The sequence below is a fragment of the Arvicola amphibius genome, chromosome 6, assembly GCF_903992535.2.
Source record: "Arvicola amphibius chromosome 6, mArvAmp1.2, whole genome shotgun sequence".
Classification (NCBI taxonomy): Eukaryota; Metazoa; Chordata; class Mammalia; order Rodentia; family Cricetidae; genus Arvicola; species Arvicola amphibius.
In genome coordinates this window covers 108,560,121-108,577,078 of record NC_052052.2, presented here as the reverse complement: position 1 = coordinate 108,577,078, position 16,958 = coordinate 108,560,121, and the positions used below count along the sequence as shown (strand labels likewise).

At 41.1% G+C, this 16,958-nt stretch overlaps 1 protein-coding gene across 1 annotated transcript in view; it reads right to left on the bottom strand.

The window, feature by feature from the left end:
• Positions 1-11,704: 11,704 nt before the first annotated feature.
• The window catches only part of LOC119816160 (aldo-keto reductase family 1 member C15-like), a 181,264-nt gene continuing 176,010 nt past the window's right edge, over positions 11,705-16,958 (bottom strand). The window contains exons 8-9 of the mRNA XM_038332511.1: positions 14,069-14,151; positions 11,705-11,874 (exon numbers count right to left, since the gene is read on the bottom strand). Of these exons, the coding sequence (XP_038188439.1) occupies positions 11,832-11,874; positions 14,069-14,151 (126 nt within the window). The 3' untranslated portion in view covers positions 11,705-11,831. The remainder of the gene's footprint in view (positions 11,875-14,068; positions 14,152-16,958) is intronic.

The following is a 16,958-nucleotide window of genomic DNA, read 5'->3' as shown; positions in this document are numbered from 1 at the left end:
GCCTGGCAATTTTGTCTACTTCCAATATCCAGGAGGATAACTATATGTTTTTCTTTGGGTTCACCTTCTTATTTAGCTTCTCTAGGATCACGAATTATAGGCTCAATGTCCTTTATTTATGGCTAGATTCCACTAATGAGTGAGTACATACCATATTCCTCTTTTTGGGTCTGGGTTACCTCACTCAGGATATTGTTTTCTATTTCCATGCAAAATCCAAGATGTCATTGTTTTTTACTGCTGAGTAGTACTCTAATATGTATATATTCCACACTTTCTTTATCCATTCTTCCATTGACGGGCATCTAGGTTGTTTCCAGGTTCTGGCAATTAAAACAATGCCACTATGAACATAGTTGAACAAATGCTTTTGTAGTATGATAGGGCATTTCTTGGGTATATTCCCAAGAGTGGTATTGCTGGGTCCTGGGGTAGGTTGATCCCGAATTTCCTGAGAAACCACCACACTGCTTTCCAAAGTGGTTCAATGCAAGATTGTTCAGTTCTTTAAATGTTCTGGATGCTCACACTTTGGAAGATGAGTATCTGCTAAAGGTCCACTTGCATTCCGTAGGCTGTTCCTTCACTTTGATAATTGTTTCCTTTTCCTACTGCTTGTATGTTTCCATTTTTTTCTATAAGGTATGCTGAGATTTGCATAGCAGTTAGGAAGGATATCTTTCCTATTTTTTGTAAGTACCTGCTAAGTACCCAGCCTTCTCTTTGAGTCTTCATCCTCCATGCCACTCAGAGAAGAGGAAACAAATTAAAGAAACAATACAGCATTTTACAAAGTCAGATAGCCGAGTTTGCCATGTTTCCCGCATGTGATGATGATGGATGATGGCACACAACTGAGTGGAGCACCCTCAGAGCCTCTGAGGTTCATCCACCCTTCTCTTAGTGGTGTGGAATGGCAGGATTGCTTGCTACACTAGCAATTGTATTGTCCTTGGAACAGATGAAAAGACAAACACAACTAGCACTGCTTCAACTAAAGAGGGAAGGAAATTGAAACATGTTCATCTTGTACTATGTAGTGTAGATTGGAATGTCTCCTTGAGGTATGGGCTGTGCAACATGATTATAGAGGTTCCTCCCAAGCCTCCGAGAGACTAGATAATATACTACAACCCCTGAAAGTAACAAATATGGGATGGGATTGTAAACAAGCTATGATGTCAGTTGTGCAGCCCTTGCTCTGGGCAATAAGACAAGTAACTGAGCTAGCAGTCGATAAAAAAAATCAAAGCTTGCCTGAATAAGAGAGGAAGTCCAATGAGAAAAAGACACGTGGATGATGGGTTACCTGTATAAACAATGAAAGGTCCTGACACAATATTCAGAGTACAAATCTAAGCTGTGATAATGAAAGGCGTGATTAAAGTAGTGGGTAACCTAAGACAGGATTACAGCAGCCTTTAACATATCACAGAGGTGGTTTCCAACTTGGTAAATGAGATGAAAGCTTAAGGGTTCACTAGGGTCTGGAGACTATATTCACTGCTACTGGTTGGGCTTCAAAAGCATCATTGTTTCTCCTATTGAAAGTCGCACCCACCCTTATTTGAGGAGCTATTGATAGCTGATGGCTGGTTAGGGAAGGAGAGTCAGTTTGCATTAAGTGCGTGGCACCTGGTAAGTGAGTCATGCTGAATATATGAGCAGCACAAACTGAACTCCTTTTGATATTAAGAATAAAAAGAATACATGAGGTTGGTAGGTATTCGTGGATCTAGGTGGAGTTAGGGGAAGTAGAGGAGTCAAATATGATCACAATATAATAATCATTGTGACACTCCCAAATAATTAATAAAAAGTATTGTGTTAAAAGAAAGAGAATTGAGCATAGTTGCTCACACCTTTAATTTGTACTCAGGAAGTAGAAGCAGACAGACTCTGTAAATTTGAGGCCAGCCTGCTCTACAAAAAGAGTTCTAGATCTTGCATATCACCATAGAACCTTCACCTGGCATTGGATGGAGAAAATGACAGAGCCCCACATAGGAGCACCAGACTGAGCTCTCAAGGTCCTGATGAGGAGCAAAAGGAGGGAGATCATGAGCAAGGAAGCCAGGACCGCAAGGAGTGCTTTTACCCATTGAGACGGTGGGACAGATCTAATGGGAGACCACCAAGTCCAGTCGGAATGGGACTGATGGAACAGGGGACCAAACCGGACTCTCTGAATGTGGCTGACGGTGGAGGAGGACTGAGAAACCAAGGACAATGGCAATGAACATGAACTCTACAGCATGGACGGGCTCACTGTGAGCCTTGTCAGTTTGGTTGCTCACCTTCCTGGACTTAGGGGGAGCTGGGAGGACCTTGGACTTAACATAGTGAAGGGAACCCTGATGGCTCTTTGTCTTTGGAGAGGGGTGGAGTGGGGGTATGGGTGGAAGGGAGGGGAGGGAAGGGGGAGGAGATGGAAATCTTGAATAAAAAAAATGAGAAAAAAAAGTGTTCTAGAACAGTTAAGGCTTTGTAGAGGTGCACTGTTTCAAAATAAGAAGGAAGGAAGGAAGGAAGGAAGGAAGGAAGGAAGGAAGGAAGGAAGGAAGGAAGGAAGGGAGGAAAAAGAGAGGGAGGAAGGATGGAAGAGAAGGAGGAAAGAAGGAAATAGCACCTAACATGCCCACTCTGCTACCATTCTTCCTACTCCTCAATTTACTTCAAATAATTGTCAAGAATATGGAAGATCGAGATTATAATCTTACTTACAAACTAATAAACTAGCTAGATATGTTTTGTACATGTTGGTAGAAACCCTGAAACTCCTGGGTTAGGGTAAGTGAGAATTCATTGCTCATGACAATATATGTTGCCAAAGTAAGGTCACTCTTGCATCAGCTCCTACATTTCTAGGTTTCAGAGCATGAAGTAAAACAATTCAATGGCACATGAACATTCAGTAGGTTGAGTAAAAAAAGTAAAGGAAACCCATATTATTTACAATGAACAGTAAGCATGGCTGCTTCTTTGACAAGGAAATTAGTTGTTTACTTTATTAGTCATGATTCCCATTTCCTTGCAGAGAGATGCTGTCTCTACATGTCAAGACTATTCAATATACAAACTTGTTGAATAAATGTAGAATGAAGCAGAGTTAGTCCCTCCACTTGTCACATGTAAAAACAATGTAAAAATCCTAGCAGGTAGATACTCATATGTTCCTACCCCTAGGCACAGAACACATGTCAATTGTTACTGCTAGAAGAGCATATGACAGTTTCATCTATGTGTGTATCCCTTTATTAGCTGACCACACTCCAGTGAAAGACCACACATCCAAAATTATTTTGGTAGCACAAACTTAAGAGGTTTTTGTTTTTGGTGTTTGTTTGTTTTTTGGTTGGTTGTTTGATTGGTTGGTTAGTTGGTTAGTTAGTTGTTTGGTTATTTGGTTGGTTGGTTGGTTAGTTAGTTGTTTGGTTATTTGGTTGGTTGAGTGGTCAGTTGGCTGGTTGGCTGGTTGGCTGGTATGGTTGTTTTTTTAGGACACTACATTGAATGGATTGGGAATGAGAATGGATCTGGGAAGAGCTGAGAATAAATATACATAGCCTGAGATTTCTGTCCTGTCTGGTCCTGCAACCGTTCAGTCCCAACAAAATACACAGAGGTCTGCATTAATCATAAACTGGGTGGCCTATTAATTCAGGCCTCTTATTAACTCTTACAGCCTACATTAACACAGAATTCTTGTCTGTGTCAGCAACATGGCTGGTACCTTTGATCTGCAAGGCTTTCTCATGTGGCTTCCTCTGCGTCTGAGTTATGACTGCAAAATCAGCTTTTGCTCTTCCAAGAATTCTGCTGTTCCTGCCTGGCTACTGGCCAATCAGCATTTATTTAAACCAGTACAACTTACAAAACTTTACAGGGTACAAAACCATTGTCCCACAGCAAGTATGAACACAATGCACACAAAATTCTCAAGGAACTTATTTTAAGAAAAAAAAGAGCTGCTCTTCCTGCAGGGGTTATTCTCCCCGGATACCGCCTCTCTCTTCCTGTCCCTTCCCAGCTTGCACCCAGAATCCTCCCCCCCTCCCCCTTCCTCATCCTCCCGTCTTTGGGGCCACAAAATCCCACAGCTCAGCCTGTTTGGGCTCTGGGGACCTGGAATTGAGTGCACCCAGGCCGGTGGGAGGTCCCCTCCTTCATTTGACTGCCCGGAGCAAGGTAGGCCTTTGTCTGAGAGCTGCTTGGCCTGCAAGGGGACCTCACAGTCTGCAGAAGGATCCATCATTCTTTGGGGTGAGTGAGGAGTGAGTGCCCGAACCGCGGCAGCTGCCCGGTGAGGGACCACCGACTCTCCACAACTCCCCCTGCCACCAGCACACTTCCTGCTCATCCTGCAGGGGTTATTCTCCCCGGATACTGCCTCTCTCTTCCTGTCCCTTCCCAGCTTGCACCCAGAATCCTCCCCCCCCTCCCCCTGCCTCATCCTCCCGTCTTTGGGGCCACAAAATCCCACAGCTCAGCCTGTTTGGGCTCTGGGGACCTGGAATTGAGTGCACCCAGGCCGGTGGGAGGTCCCCTCCTTCATTTGACTGCCCGGAGCAAGGTAGGCCTTTGTCTGAGAGCTGCTTGGCCTGCAAGGGGACCTGAAAGTCTGCAGGAGGATCCATCGTTCTTTGGGGAAGAGATGGGCAGGCGCCAATGCAGGAGCTCCTCCAACAACATGAAAGGCAACATGACATCACCACAAGCCAGACATCCCGAAACAACAAGAATTGAACACCCTACCCCAGAAGATATAGAAGAAACCGACATTAAACAGTACTTTATAAAAATAATAGAGGACCTTAAACAGGAGGTAAAAAACTGCCATAAGGAAATGGAGATGACAAACAAAAAGGTAGACGAAATAAATAAATCTCTCAAAGATACCCAAGAAAAACAAGAAAAACAAGAAAAAGCAATCAAACAGGTAAGGGAAACAGTACAAGACCTGATAAATGAAATGGAGGTATTGAAGAAAACACAATCTGAGGGACGACTGGAAATGGAAACTCTGAGTAAACGAACAGAAACTTCAGAGACAAGTATTTCCAACCGAATACAAGAGATGGAAGAAAGAATCTCGGACTCTGAAGATACTATAGAAGAAATAAACTCACAGATTAAAGAACTAAACAAATCTAACAAATTCTTAACACAAAACATTCAGGAAATCTGGGACACCATGAAAAGACCAAACCTAAGAATAATTGGGGTAGAAGAAGGAGAAGAATTACAACTCAAAGGCCCAGAAAACATATTCAACAAAATTATAGAAGAAAACTTCCCCAACCTAAAGAAGGATGTTCCTATGAAGGTACAAGAAGCCTACAGAACACCAAATAGACTGGATCAAAAGAAAGCATCCCCACGCCATATAATAATCAAAACACAAAACATACAGAATAAAGAACAGATATTAAGAGCTGCAAAGGAAAAAGGTCAAGTAACATATAAAGGGAAACCTATCAGAATTACACCTGATTTCTCAATGGAAACCATGAAAGCCAGAAGAGCTTGGATAGATGTGCTACAGACACTTAGGGAACATGGATGCAAGCCTAGACTATTATACCCAGCAAAGCTTGCATTCACCATTGATGGAGAAAACAAGATATTCCAGGACAAAAACAGATTTAAACAATACGCAGCCACAAATCCAGCCTTGCAGAAAGTAATAGAAGGAAAATCACAAACCAAGGAGTCCAACAACGCCGACAATAACTCAGGCATCTAGCGACCCTTCACCAGCACAACTAGAAGAAGGGAAACACACAAACTCTACTACTAAAAATGACTGAAGTTAACAACCACTGGTCATTAATATCACTTAATATCAATGGACTCAATTCACCTATAAAAAGGCACAGGCTAAGAGACTGGATACGAAAACAGAATCCAACATTTTGCTGTTTACAAGAAACACACCTCAACCACAAAGACAGGCACCTACTCAGAGTAAAGGGTTGGGAAAAGGTTTATCAAGCAAATGGCCCTAAGAAACAAGCGGGTGTGGCCATACTAATTTCCAACAAAGTTGACTTCAAACTAAAATCAATCAGAAGAGATGGAAAGGGACACTTTATACTCATAACAGGAAAAATCCTTCAGAATGAAGTCTCAATCCTGAATATCTATGCCCCTAATATAAAAGCTCCCACTTATGTAAAAGAAACACTTCTAGAACTCAAGGCAGCCATCAAACCACACACACTAATAGTTGGAGACTTCAACACTCCTCTCTCACCAATGGACAGGTCAATCAGACAGAAACCTAACAGAGAATTGAAAGACTTAATGGAGGTAATGAACCAAATGGACTTAACAGACATCTATAGAACATTCCATCCAAATAGGAAAGAATATACCTTCTTCTCTGCGGCTCATGGAACCTTTTCGAAAATTGACCATATACTTGGTAACAAAGCAAACTTCCACAGTTACAAAAAAATATTAGTAACCACCTGTGTCTTATCGGATCACCATGGATTAAAATTAGAATTCAACAACAATGCTACCCCCAGAAGGCCCACAAACTCATGGAAACTGAACAGTCAACTACTGACCCACACCTGGGTCAAGGAAGAAATAAAGAAAGAAATTAAAGTCTTTCTTGAATTTAATGAAAACAAAGACACAACATACTCAAACCTATGGGACACAATGAAAGCAGTGCTAAGAGGAAAGTTCATAGCACTAAGTGCCCACTTAAAGAAAACGGAGAAAGCACTCATTGGTGACTTAACAGCACACCTGAAAGCTCTGGAAAAAAAAGAAGCAGACCCACCTAGGAGAAGTAGAAGACTGGAAATAATCAAACTGAGGGCAGAAATCAACAAAATAGAAACACAGAAAACAATCCAAAGAATCAATGAAACAAGAAGCTGGTTCTTGGAGAAAATCAACAAGATTGACAAACCCTTAGCCAAACTAATCAAACGGCAGAGGGAGAACACGCAAATTAACAAGATCAGAAATGAAAAGGGGGACATAACCACAGACACAGAGGAAATTCAGAAAATCATTAGATCTTACTACAAAAGCCTGTATGCCACAAAATTGGAAAATGTAAAAGAAATGGACAGTTTTTTAGATAAATACCATATACCAAAGTTAAACCAGGACCAGGTAAATGCTCTAAATCGTCCTGTTAGTCGCGAAGAATTAGAAACTGTTATCAGAAACCTCCCTACCAAAAAGAGCCCAGGACCAGATGGTTTCAATGCGGAATTCTACCAGAACTTCCAAGAAGACCTAATACCTATACTCCTTAAGGTATTTCATAATACAGAAACACAAGAGTCACTGCCAAATTCCTTCTATGAAGCTACAGTTACCCTGATACCTAAACCACACAAAGACTCAACCAAGAAAGAGAATTACAGGCCAATCTCACTCATGAACATGGACGCAAAAATTCTCAATAAAATACTGGCAAACCGAATCCAAGAACACATTAGAAAAATTATCCATTACGATCAAGTAGGCTTCATCCCAGAGATGCAGGGCTGGTTCAACATACGAAAATCTATTAATGTAATCCATCATATAAACAAACTGAAGGAAAAAAACCATATGGTCATCTCATTAGATGCTGAAAAAGCATTTGACAAAATTCAGCACCCTTTTATGATAAAGGTCTTGGAGAGATTAGGGATACAAGGGTCATTCCTAAATATAATAAAAGCTATTTACAGCAAGCCGACAGCTAACATCAAATTAAACGGAGAGAAACTCAAGGCTATCCCACTAAATTCAGGAACACGACAAGGCTGTCCACTCTCTCCTTATCTCTTCAATATAGTGCTTGAAGTTCTAGCAATAGCAATAAGACAACATAAGGGAATCAAGGGGATTCAATTTGGAAAGGAAGAAGTTAAACTTTCATTATTTGCAGATGATATGATAGTATACATAAGCGACCCCAAAAACTCCACCAAAGAACTCCTACAGCTGATAAACTCCTTCAGTAACGTGGCAGGATACAAGATCAACTCCAAAAAATCAGTCGCCCTCCTATACACAAAGGATAAGGAAGCAGAGAGGGAAATCAGAGAAGTATCACCTTTCACAATAGCCACAAATAGCATAAGATATCTGGGAGTATCGCTAACCAAGGAAGTGAAGGATTTATTTGACAAGAACTTTAAGTCTTTGAAGAAAGAAATTGAAGAGGATACCAGAAAATGGAAGGATCTCCCCTGCTCGTGGATTGGGAGGATCAACATAGTAAAAATGGCAATTCTACCAAAAGCAATCTATAGATTCAATGCAATCCCAATCAAGGTCCCATTAAAATTCTTCACAGAGATTGAGAAGACAATAATCAACTTTATATGGAAAAACAAGAAACCCAGGATAGCCAAAAAAATCTTATACAATAAAGGTACTTCTGGAGGCATTACCATCCCTGACTTCAAACTCTATTACAGAGCTACAGTATTGAAAACGGCTTGGTATTGGCATAAGAACAGAGAAGTTGACCAATGGAATCGTATAGAAGACCCGGATCTTAAACCACAAACCTATGAACACCTGATTTTTGATAAAGGAGCCAAAAGTACACAATGGAAAAAAGAGGGCATCTTCAACAAATGGTGCTGGCATAACTGGATGTCAACCTGTAGAAGAATGAAAGTAGATCCATATCTATCACCATGCACAAAACTCAAGTCCAAATGGATTAAAGACCTCAATATTAATTTGAACACATTGAGATTGATAGAGGAGAAAGTGGGAAGTACTCTACAACAATGGGCACAGGGAACCGTTTCCTATGCATAACCCCAGCTGCACAGACTTTAAGGGCAACATTGAATAAATGGGACCTCCTGAAGTTGAGCAGCTTCTGTAAAGCAAAGGACATTGTCACTAAGACACAAAGGCAGCCTACTGACTGGGAAAAGATCTTCACCAACCCTGCAACTGACAAAGGTCTGATCTCTAAAATATATAAGGAACTCAAGAGACTAGACGGTAAAATGCCAATTAACCCAATTAAAAAATGGGGCGATGAACTGAACAGAGAATTCTCAACAGAAGAAGTTCGAATGGCCAAAAGACACTTAAGGTCATGCTCAACCTCCCTAGCTATCAGGGAAATGCAAATCAAAACAACTTTGAGATATCATCTTACACCTGTCAGATTGGCTAAAATCCAAAACACCAATAATAATCTTTGCTGGAGAGGTTGTGGGGTAAGGGGCACACTCATCCATTGCTGGTGGGAATGCAAACTTGTGCAACCACTTTGGAAAGCAGTGTGGCGGTTTCTCAGGAAATTCGGGATCAACCTACCCCAGGACCCAGCAATTCCACTATTGGGAATCTACCCAAGAGATGCCCAATCATACAACAAAAGCATATGCTCATCTATGTTCATAGCAGCATTATTTGTAATAGCCAGATCCTGGAGACAGCCTAGATGCCCTTCAGTGGAAGAATGGATGAAGAAACTGTGGAATATATACATGCTAGAATACTACTCAGCGGTAAAAAACAATGACATCTTGAATTATGCAGGCAAATGGATGGAAATAGAAAACACTATTCTGAGTGAGGTAACCCAGACCCATAAAGATGAACATGGGATGTACTCACTCATATTCGGTTTCTAGCCATGATTAAAGGACATCGAGCCTATAAGTTTGGGATCCTTGAGAAGATAATAAGAAGGTGAACTCCCAAAAAAGATATAGTAATCCTCCTGGATATTGGAAGTAGACACGATCGCCAGGCAAAATTGGGAACTTGAGGGTTGGGCAAGACTGGGCCAAGGGAAGATGGGGAGAGAAAAGTGTGAAGGGGAGAGCGGGGGGAGCTCGGAGGAATGGGGTGCTTGGGATATAGGAAGGGTGGATATGAGAGCAGGGAAGCATATATCTGAATTAAAGGAGCTACCTGAGGGTTGTCAAGAGACTTGACCCTAGAGGGGTTCCCAGGTTTCCAGGGAGACGCCCCCAGTTAGTTCCTTGGGCAGCTGAGGAGAGGGAGCCTGAAAAGGCCAGTTCCTATAGCCATACTGATGAATTTCTTGCATATCACCATAGAACCTCCACCTGACGATAGATGAAGAAAATGACAGAGCCCCACCTTGGAGCACCGGACTGAGCTCCCAAGGTCCTGATGAGGAGCAGAAGGAGAGAGAACATGAGAAAGAAAGTCAGGACCGTGAGGGAACCTCCAGCTGGCGACAGATGGGGAAGGTGACTGAGCCCCACATTGGAGCACTGGACTGAGCTCCCAAGGTCCCGATGAGGAGCAGAAGGAGCGAGAACATGAGGGAGAAAGTCAGGAACGAGAGGGGTGCGTTCACTCATGGAGACGGTGGGACAGAACTAATGGGAGATCACCAACTCCAGTTGGAATGGGACTGATGGATCATGCGACCAAACCCGTCTCTCTGAGTGTGGCCAACAGCGGGGGCTGACTGAGAAGCAAAGGACAATGGCTCTGGGCTCTGATTGTTCTTCATGGACGGGCTCTGTGGGAGCCTTCTCAGCTTGGTCGATCACCTTCCTGGACCTGGGGGGAGTTGGGAGGACCTTGGTCTTAGCATAGAGTGGGGAACCCTGATGGCTCCTTGGCCTTGAGAGGGAGGGAGGGGAGGTATGGGTGGAGGGGAGGGGAGGGAAGGGGGAGAAGGAGGGGAGAGAAAGGGGAGAAGGAGGGGAGGGAGGGGGGAGGAGGAGGGAAGGAGATGGAAATTTTTAAATATAAAAAAAAATAAACCATGAGAAAAAAAAATGATTAAATGAGAAAAAAAAAAGAAAAAAAAGATAAAGAACAGAATAAATAAGTAAATAGAAAACAATGAAGAAAACAGAAAAACAAAACCACAAATAAACAAAACATCAAAAAGTAAAATTTAAAAGAAAAAAATGTAAGAGATTAAGAATTACTTTCCAAAAGATACTTATTAATTTTTTGTCTTATTTTTTTCTTTTTAATTATGTGTATGTCTTGGGGGATAGGTAAGTGTGCCCAAAGAGGCCAAAATATGGACTTACGTGTCCTGGAGGCAGAGTTACATGCAATTGTGCAGTACCAACATGTTTGCTGGGAACCACATTGCAAGAACAGTACACCCTCTTACCCTCTGAGCCTTCTCCAGTCCACCCCCTCCCCATTTCTCATTAAATACTTTAGGTTTTAATTTGTTAGTACCCTACTCTTTCCAGTAGACTTTTATATTCAAAATGTTCTTTCTTCTCGATATCTCTCTATCTCTCTTTTTCTCTCTCTCTACCCCTTCTCTTCCCCTGTGCCATTTATCTAAACAAAACTCCCCACTTAAAAACATTTATATGTAAACTTAGTCTAAATTTTCCTAATTTATTATAAAGCAATGCCTGGGGGAAAAACAGATATTCAACAAAATTTTGCTAGGGAATTAAAAAAAAAAAGGAATTCTTTCCTCTGCCAAACCTGCTGTGATAACTAAGAAATCAAGTAAGTTAGTAAGACCTATCCTTTACAACCAGAAAGGTGCTCTAAAATTCTTGAATAAAGTTTGATAATTTGTAAACATTACATTTAAAAGTATTTGATCCTTGTGTTGAAATTTATTTTAATTTTTTAAATAATAATGCAGTAATGAAACTACATAAAGGTCAAGAAAGATACATCAAATATTTCTTTTTATTTTATAAATTCTCTCTAATTTGTGTGGTTTTTTTTTAATCATCAGGAAAAACATTTAAGATTTTTGTAACATTTGACAAGCACCTGGAGCAGGAATCCTACTTCTCAACCACTCCATCAAATACAGATACACATTGTCTGGAAGGAGGAGAGTCTCTGTAATGTTTAACAGTTCATGCTCAATATTCTTCTAAAAATGGATAGTAAGGGTGATCCACCGCACTGAAAGAGAAGAAGAAACACTGGTTATTCACGAGTCACACTTCTGATAGACAAAATGAAGATAGGCATGATTTGAGAACCCAGAAAACTTCTGTAGACCCTGTCTTGCTAAATGCAAGGGAATACATCAGCGATTAAGGTTGTGAATCAACTGATTTAATTATTTTCTTGTTAGAATTTTATTATTATTGTCTGTGTGCCAAAACATGCTTGTGGAGGTCAAATGACACCTCTGATGTAGCTTGGAAAAAGACTGTCCCAGGGGAAATATCAAGCTGAAAGAGAATGATGTTTTCCCTAGGACTTATTCATATCACCTTTGAGAGTCCATTTTCCACAAAGATTATTCAAAGTACATGTTATACTGCTTTTGGATAAACAAAGTTAGAATAGGTTTTAGTGTAAACAAAGTTAAAATAGTTTTGATGCATAGCTGTACATTCATTATTATTGAATTCTCTTTTATTTCTCTTTATTACAATAAACATTAATGATAAAGTATTTTCATGGGCCTCTTATATCATGAGCCATAGTCTGTTCTCTGAGTCTAATGGGCAGGTGAACCCTGAAGACATTTATTTTGGCCGAAGGTCACAGCGTATTCTTTAATATCAGTTCACAGTGATGTAACTTTGACCATTTGGGGGACAAGGTCACATGTATCCTGTGTTTCAGTTGAACTCACTGTGTATCAAGGATGACCTTAAACTTCTCATCCTCCTGTTTCTGTCTCCCAGGGGCTGAGGATAATGGTTTAGACTATCATGTCTGTTTTTATGTGGTGCTTAGGAAATGCTGAACCAACCAATCTACAGACCCAGATTGGCCAGTTTTGAAATGGGATTGTCTTGAGTCTCACTGCATATCTGAACTTCAGAAGGAATTTCTCTCTTCTGAGGTCCATAGGGATGCCTTCCTTTGTTGCAAACCTATTCTGAAAATCAGGTGGGTCTTCTGCAATGACACTGTATTAAAATACATTCATGTGTTGTTTCAGATCACTGAAAAGCTGGCTCTGGAAGCAGAGTTGCCACTTCCTGCATTTAAGACCCAAAGTATTTTTGTCTCTATGTATCCTCCAAGGCCCCTTGTCTAGGGTTGGATCCCCCCACCCCTGAAAAAACTCTGACAGGGAATGAAGAAAGCAGTAAAACAGCCCAAAAATGAAAACATCATGCTTTTGAGAACAGCGAGAGGTTTCCATAATGTAAATTGCCTGCCATGGGAAAAGAAGCTGGAAGATCGGCCATGGGAACTGCCTCATCTTCCCCTGTGACCTGCATATAATAATATACTGTCCTGCTGTGTGAATTCTGTTCCCATAGCACTTTGTTTACTCCCAAGAGGAGAATGCCTTCCACCTGCCAAGGAATGTCAAGGATAAGATGTGTCCCCTCCCCTTATTAGCTGTGCAGCTTTGTGTGCTCAAAGACATTATTCAAACAACCCCCTACAGTCAAGAGATCTCCTGTCTCTTGAGCACTTTTAGTGATAAGAAATAGTCTGAATGTTTTCCATCATTTTTCTCCTCCTTCTTTGAACTCTGAGCTTTCCATAACAAAGAAAACTTCACAGAATGCCAGGAAAGGCATTCCTGAGCAGCAGATCCTAGAGTCCCTGGTTCTGTTGAATCTTTAATTTGACTTCAATTCTTCACCACCAGTCACTGGTAGATCTCCATATTCCCGGGTCTCTGCTGGATGTTATCAGCAGCCATTTGGATAATGTTATCTTTCTCTTCTAGGGTTTGTTCTACTTGGAATCCTCACCCTAGGGGCTCACTCTTCTCTGCTCAAGACTGTCTATTAGGAAGTGCCTCGACTTTCCCAGTTGGATTTTGCTGGATGTTTGTAAGCATCCAGTTTAGTAACAACCTTTCTGCTGTCATATGCCCTTTTACCTAGAAGCCTCACTGAGTAAACCCTGTTCTCTGTTTGAGACCCTCTCTATTAAGAACTCAGGCTAAATGTTTTAAAGTTGCTGTCTCAAGCAGCTTCTGGATGTTTTGAGTGTGAAATTTAATTATGTTTGCAACCTTTCTATCTATCACTACTTACTATTTTACATACACACTCATTCAAAAGCATACTTAGCTACACTGATCATTACCTGGATCCTCTAGAACATCTTCATGGTTCACCTCCATGATACAAAGAGCAAATAACCCATAAAACATTCTCGAGGCATTACTCACAATGAAAATTTAGAATATCGGAAATTTCTGTTGAGGCCGTCAATCACTTTCATGTCTTCTGGGGTCAACTCAAAATCAAACACCTAGAATGAAAGACAGATTCAGAAAACATAAAAACAGTCAATCAATCAGTAAATAAATAAGCCATTGAAGTGTTCCTCAACCTAAAAATATAAGGGTGATAGCAACAAGGGTGACTTTAAGAGAAGAATTTTATTCACCATTGGCCTCCAGATGGCCCAGGTCTCAGAACTTTTGGCTGAATATGGCAGGCCCCTCCTTTCCCATTTCTTTCCTACTTTGATCCACTTAACAAAAGAAAAACTCATCAACCCCTAACCTTAAAAAAAAAAAGGCAGGGAAAAAAACTCCCAAATTAATATTCAAATCTAGATGAAATACTAGAATTAGTCTCACCAAAATTTGTTGAACATTTCTTCCTTTGCTACCCTGGAGTTTGATCTAGCTTTGAATAGACCCCCTCTCCAAGTCACAGAGCATAATCTAACTCCTCTCCAAGACTTGACTGAGTGGAAGAATATCTTCCCCTGATAAACCATATCACTTGATCATCTTGTGTTCTCAAATATTATCAGACATTATTCTTTTTTATCAAAAGAACTTTTCTGATATTATATATAATTTATATTTATTTATATTATGTAAATTTAAGTATATCTGTATAGTCATCTATATCTATTAAATGTATCTGTGATGGTTAAAGTTAATAGTCAACTTGACAGAATCTAGAACCGTCAATGAGATGAGTCATAGGGCATGCCTGTATAGGATCACCTTGGTTATGCTAATTGATATGAGAAGACCCATCCTGATTGTGGGTAGAATCATTCCCTGAGCAGGGGATCTCGTACTGCAAACAGCAGAAAAGAGCTGAGCTCCCTAAGGCTCCTGACACTATAATTTCTTTGCGGTGGTAGACAGTACCCTTGAAGTGTGATTCAGAATAAACCCTTTTTTCCTAGAGTTGCTTCTGCCAGGATAGTTTATCACATCAGTAGGAAAAGAAACCAAAACACTGTCCATTCATCTGTCTGCCAGAAGTCCTTCTGAAAAATACATTCTTTGAGTAATATGGCTGCCATGAGGCATGTAATGGTGCTTGCTGACACTTTGTTCCACCCCTGAAGTCCAGTGGTAGAAGGAGAGAAACAATTCCCACAAGTTATCCTCTGGCCAGCCACTGTGGGCTGGTGAGTGTGCCCTCAAACACACATACATACAGAAAATAAATATAGGGTAATTGTTCAACCTTATGGGATTCTAAACAAAACAAATGAAAAAAACCACTGACTGATAGGAAAGACTAGCTGGTGCACATAAGAAAGCAGTTAAGGAATAACTTTAATAATTGACTTCTTCATATAGTCAATGTATAAATTTATCTAGCTTTTTTCTTCATAGAGAAAAAACAATGATTAAAGGGGAAAGGGCCATATATAACAGCCCATACCTCAGAAAGCACGCCAGTATATAACTAAATAATTGTAAGTTAATGGAAAACACACAAAAAACCATGGCCAGAACTATGAAAGTTTAAAAAAAAAAAAAAAGCAAAAATGTTAAGGCTCACAGTGAGCCCGTCCATGCTGTAGAGTTCACATTCATTGCTGTTGTCCTTGGTTTCTCAGTCCTCCTCCACCGTCAGCCACATTCAGAGAGCCCGGTTTGGTCCCCTGTTCCATCAGTTCCATTCCAACTGGACTTGGTGGTCTCCCGTTAGATCTGTCCCACCGTCTCAATGGGTAAACACACTCCTCACGGTCCTGACTTCCTTGCTCATGATCTCCCTCCTTTTGCTCCTCATCGGGACCTTGGGAGCTCAGTCCGGTGCTCCTATGTGGGGCTCTGTCATTTTCTCCATCCTCACTGTGAGCCTTAACCTTCACCTGGCGATGGATGGAGATAGAGACAGAGCCCCACATTGGAGCACCGGACTGAGCTCCCAAAGTTCTGATGAGGAGCAGAAGGAGAGAGATCATGAGAAAGAAAGTCAGAACCATGAGGGATGCGTTCACTCACTGAGACGGCAGGACAGAACTAATGGGAGACCACCAAGTCCACTTGGAATGGGACTGATGGAACATGCGACCAAATCGGACTCTCTGAAAGTGGCTGATGGTGGAGGCTGACCGAGGAGCCAAGGACAATGGCGATGGGCTTGGTCTCTACGACATGGACGGGCTCTGTGTGAGCCTTGTCAGTTTGGTTGCTCACCTTCCTGGACCTGGAGGGAGTTGGGAGGACCTTGGACTCAACATAGTGTAGAGAACCCTGATGGCTCTTTGGCCTGGAGAGGGAGGGAGTAGAGGTATGGGTGGAGGGGAGGGGAGGGAAGGGGGAGGAGGAGGGGAGGAGATGGCAATTTTTAATAAAAAATAAATAAACTGGAAACAAAAAAAAAGCAAAAATGTATTGGAATAGGGCAGTGAGTTAACCAACCAACAATCGTATTTGGATTTAATCTTTAAAAAAAAGACTGATTGATTGATTGATTGATTGATTGATTGATTGATTTATATACTATGTTGCCTTTAGGCCAGAAGAGGGCACCAGATCTCATTATGGGTGGTTGTGATCCACCACGTGGTTGCTGGGAATTGAACTCAGGACCTCTGGAAGAGCAGTTGGTGCTCTTAATCACCGAGCCATATCTCCAGCCTTTGGATTTAATCTTAATCCAAATTGTAGTCCTTGATACAAACAGGGATTTGAAAAACATAGAATACAAAGAATAGAAATGAAGGTATTTAAAAGTTCTCTGCCTTCTGAAAGGACTCCCCTAAACAACTGAAGTAATGGAGATGCAATACAGCTTGTTAAAGAAATTGCAAAAGGCAAAACTAGTATGGAGGAAAACCAGGTTTATGCC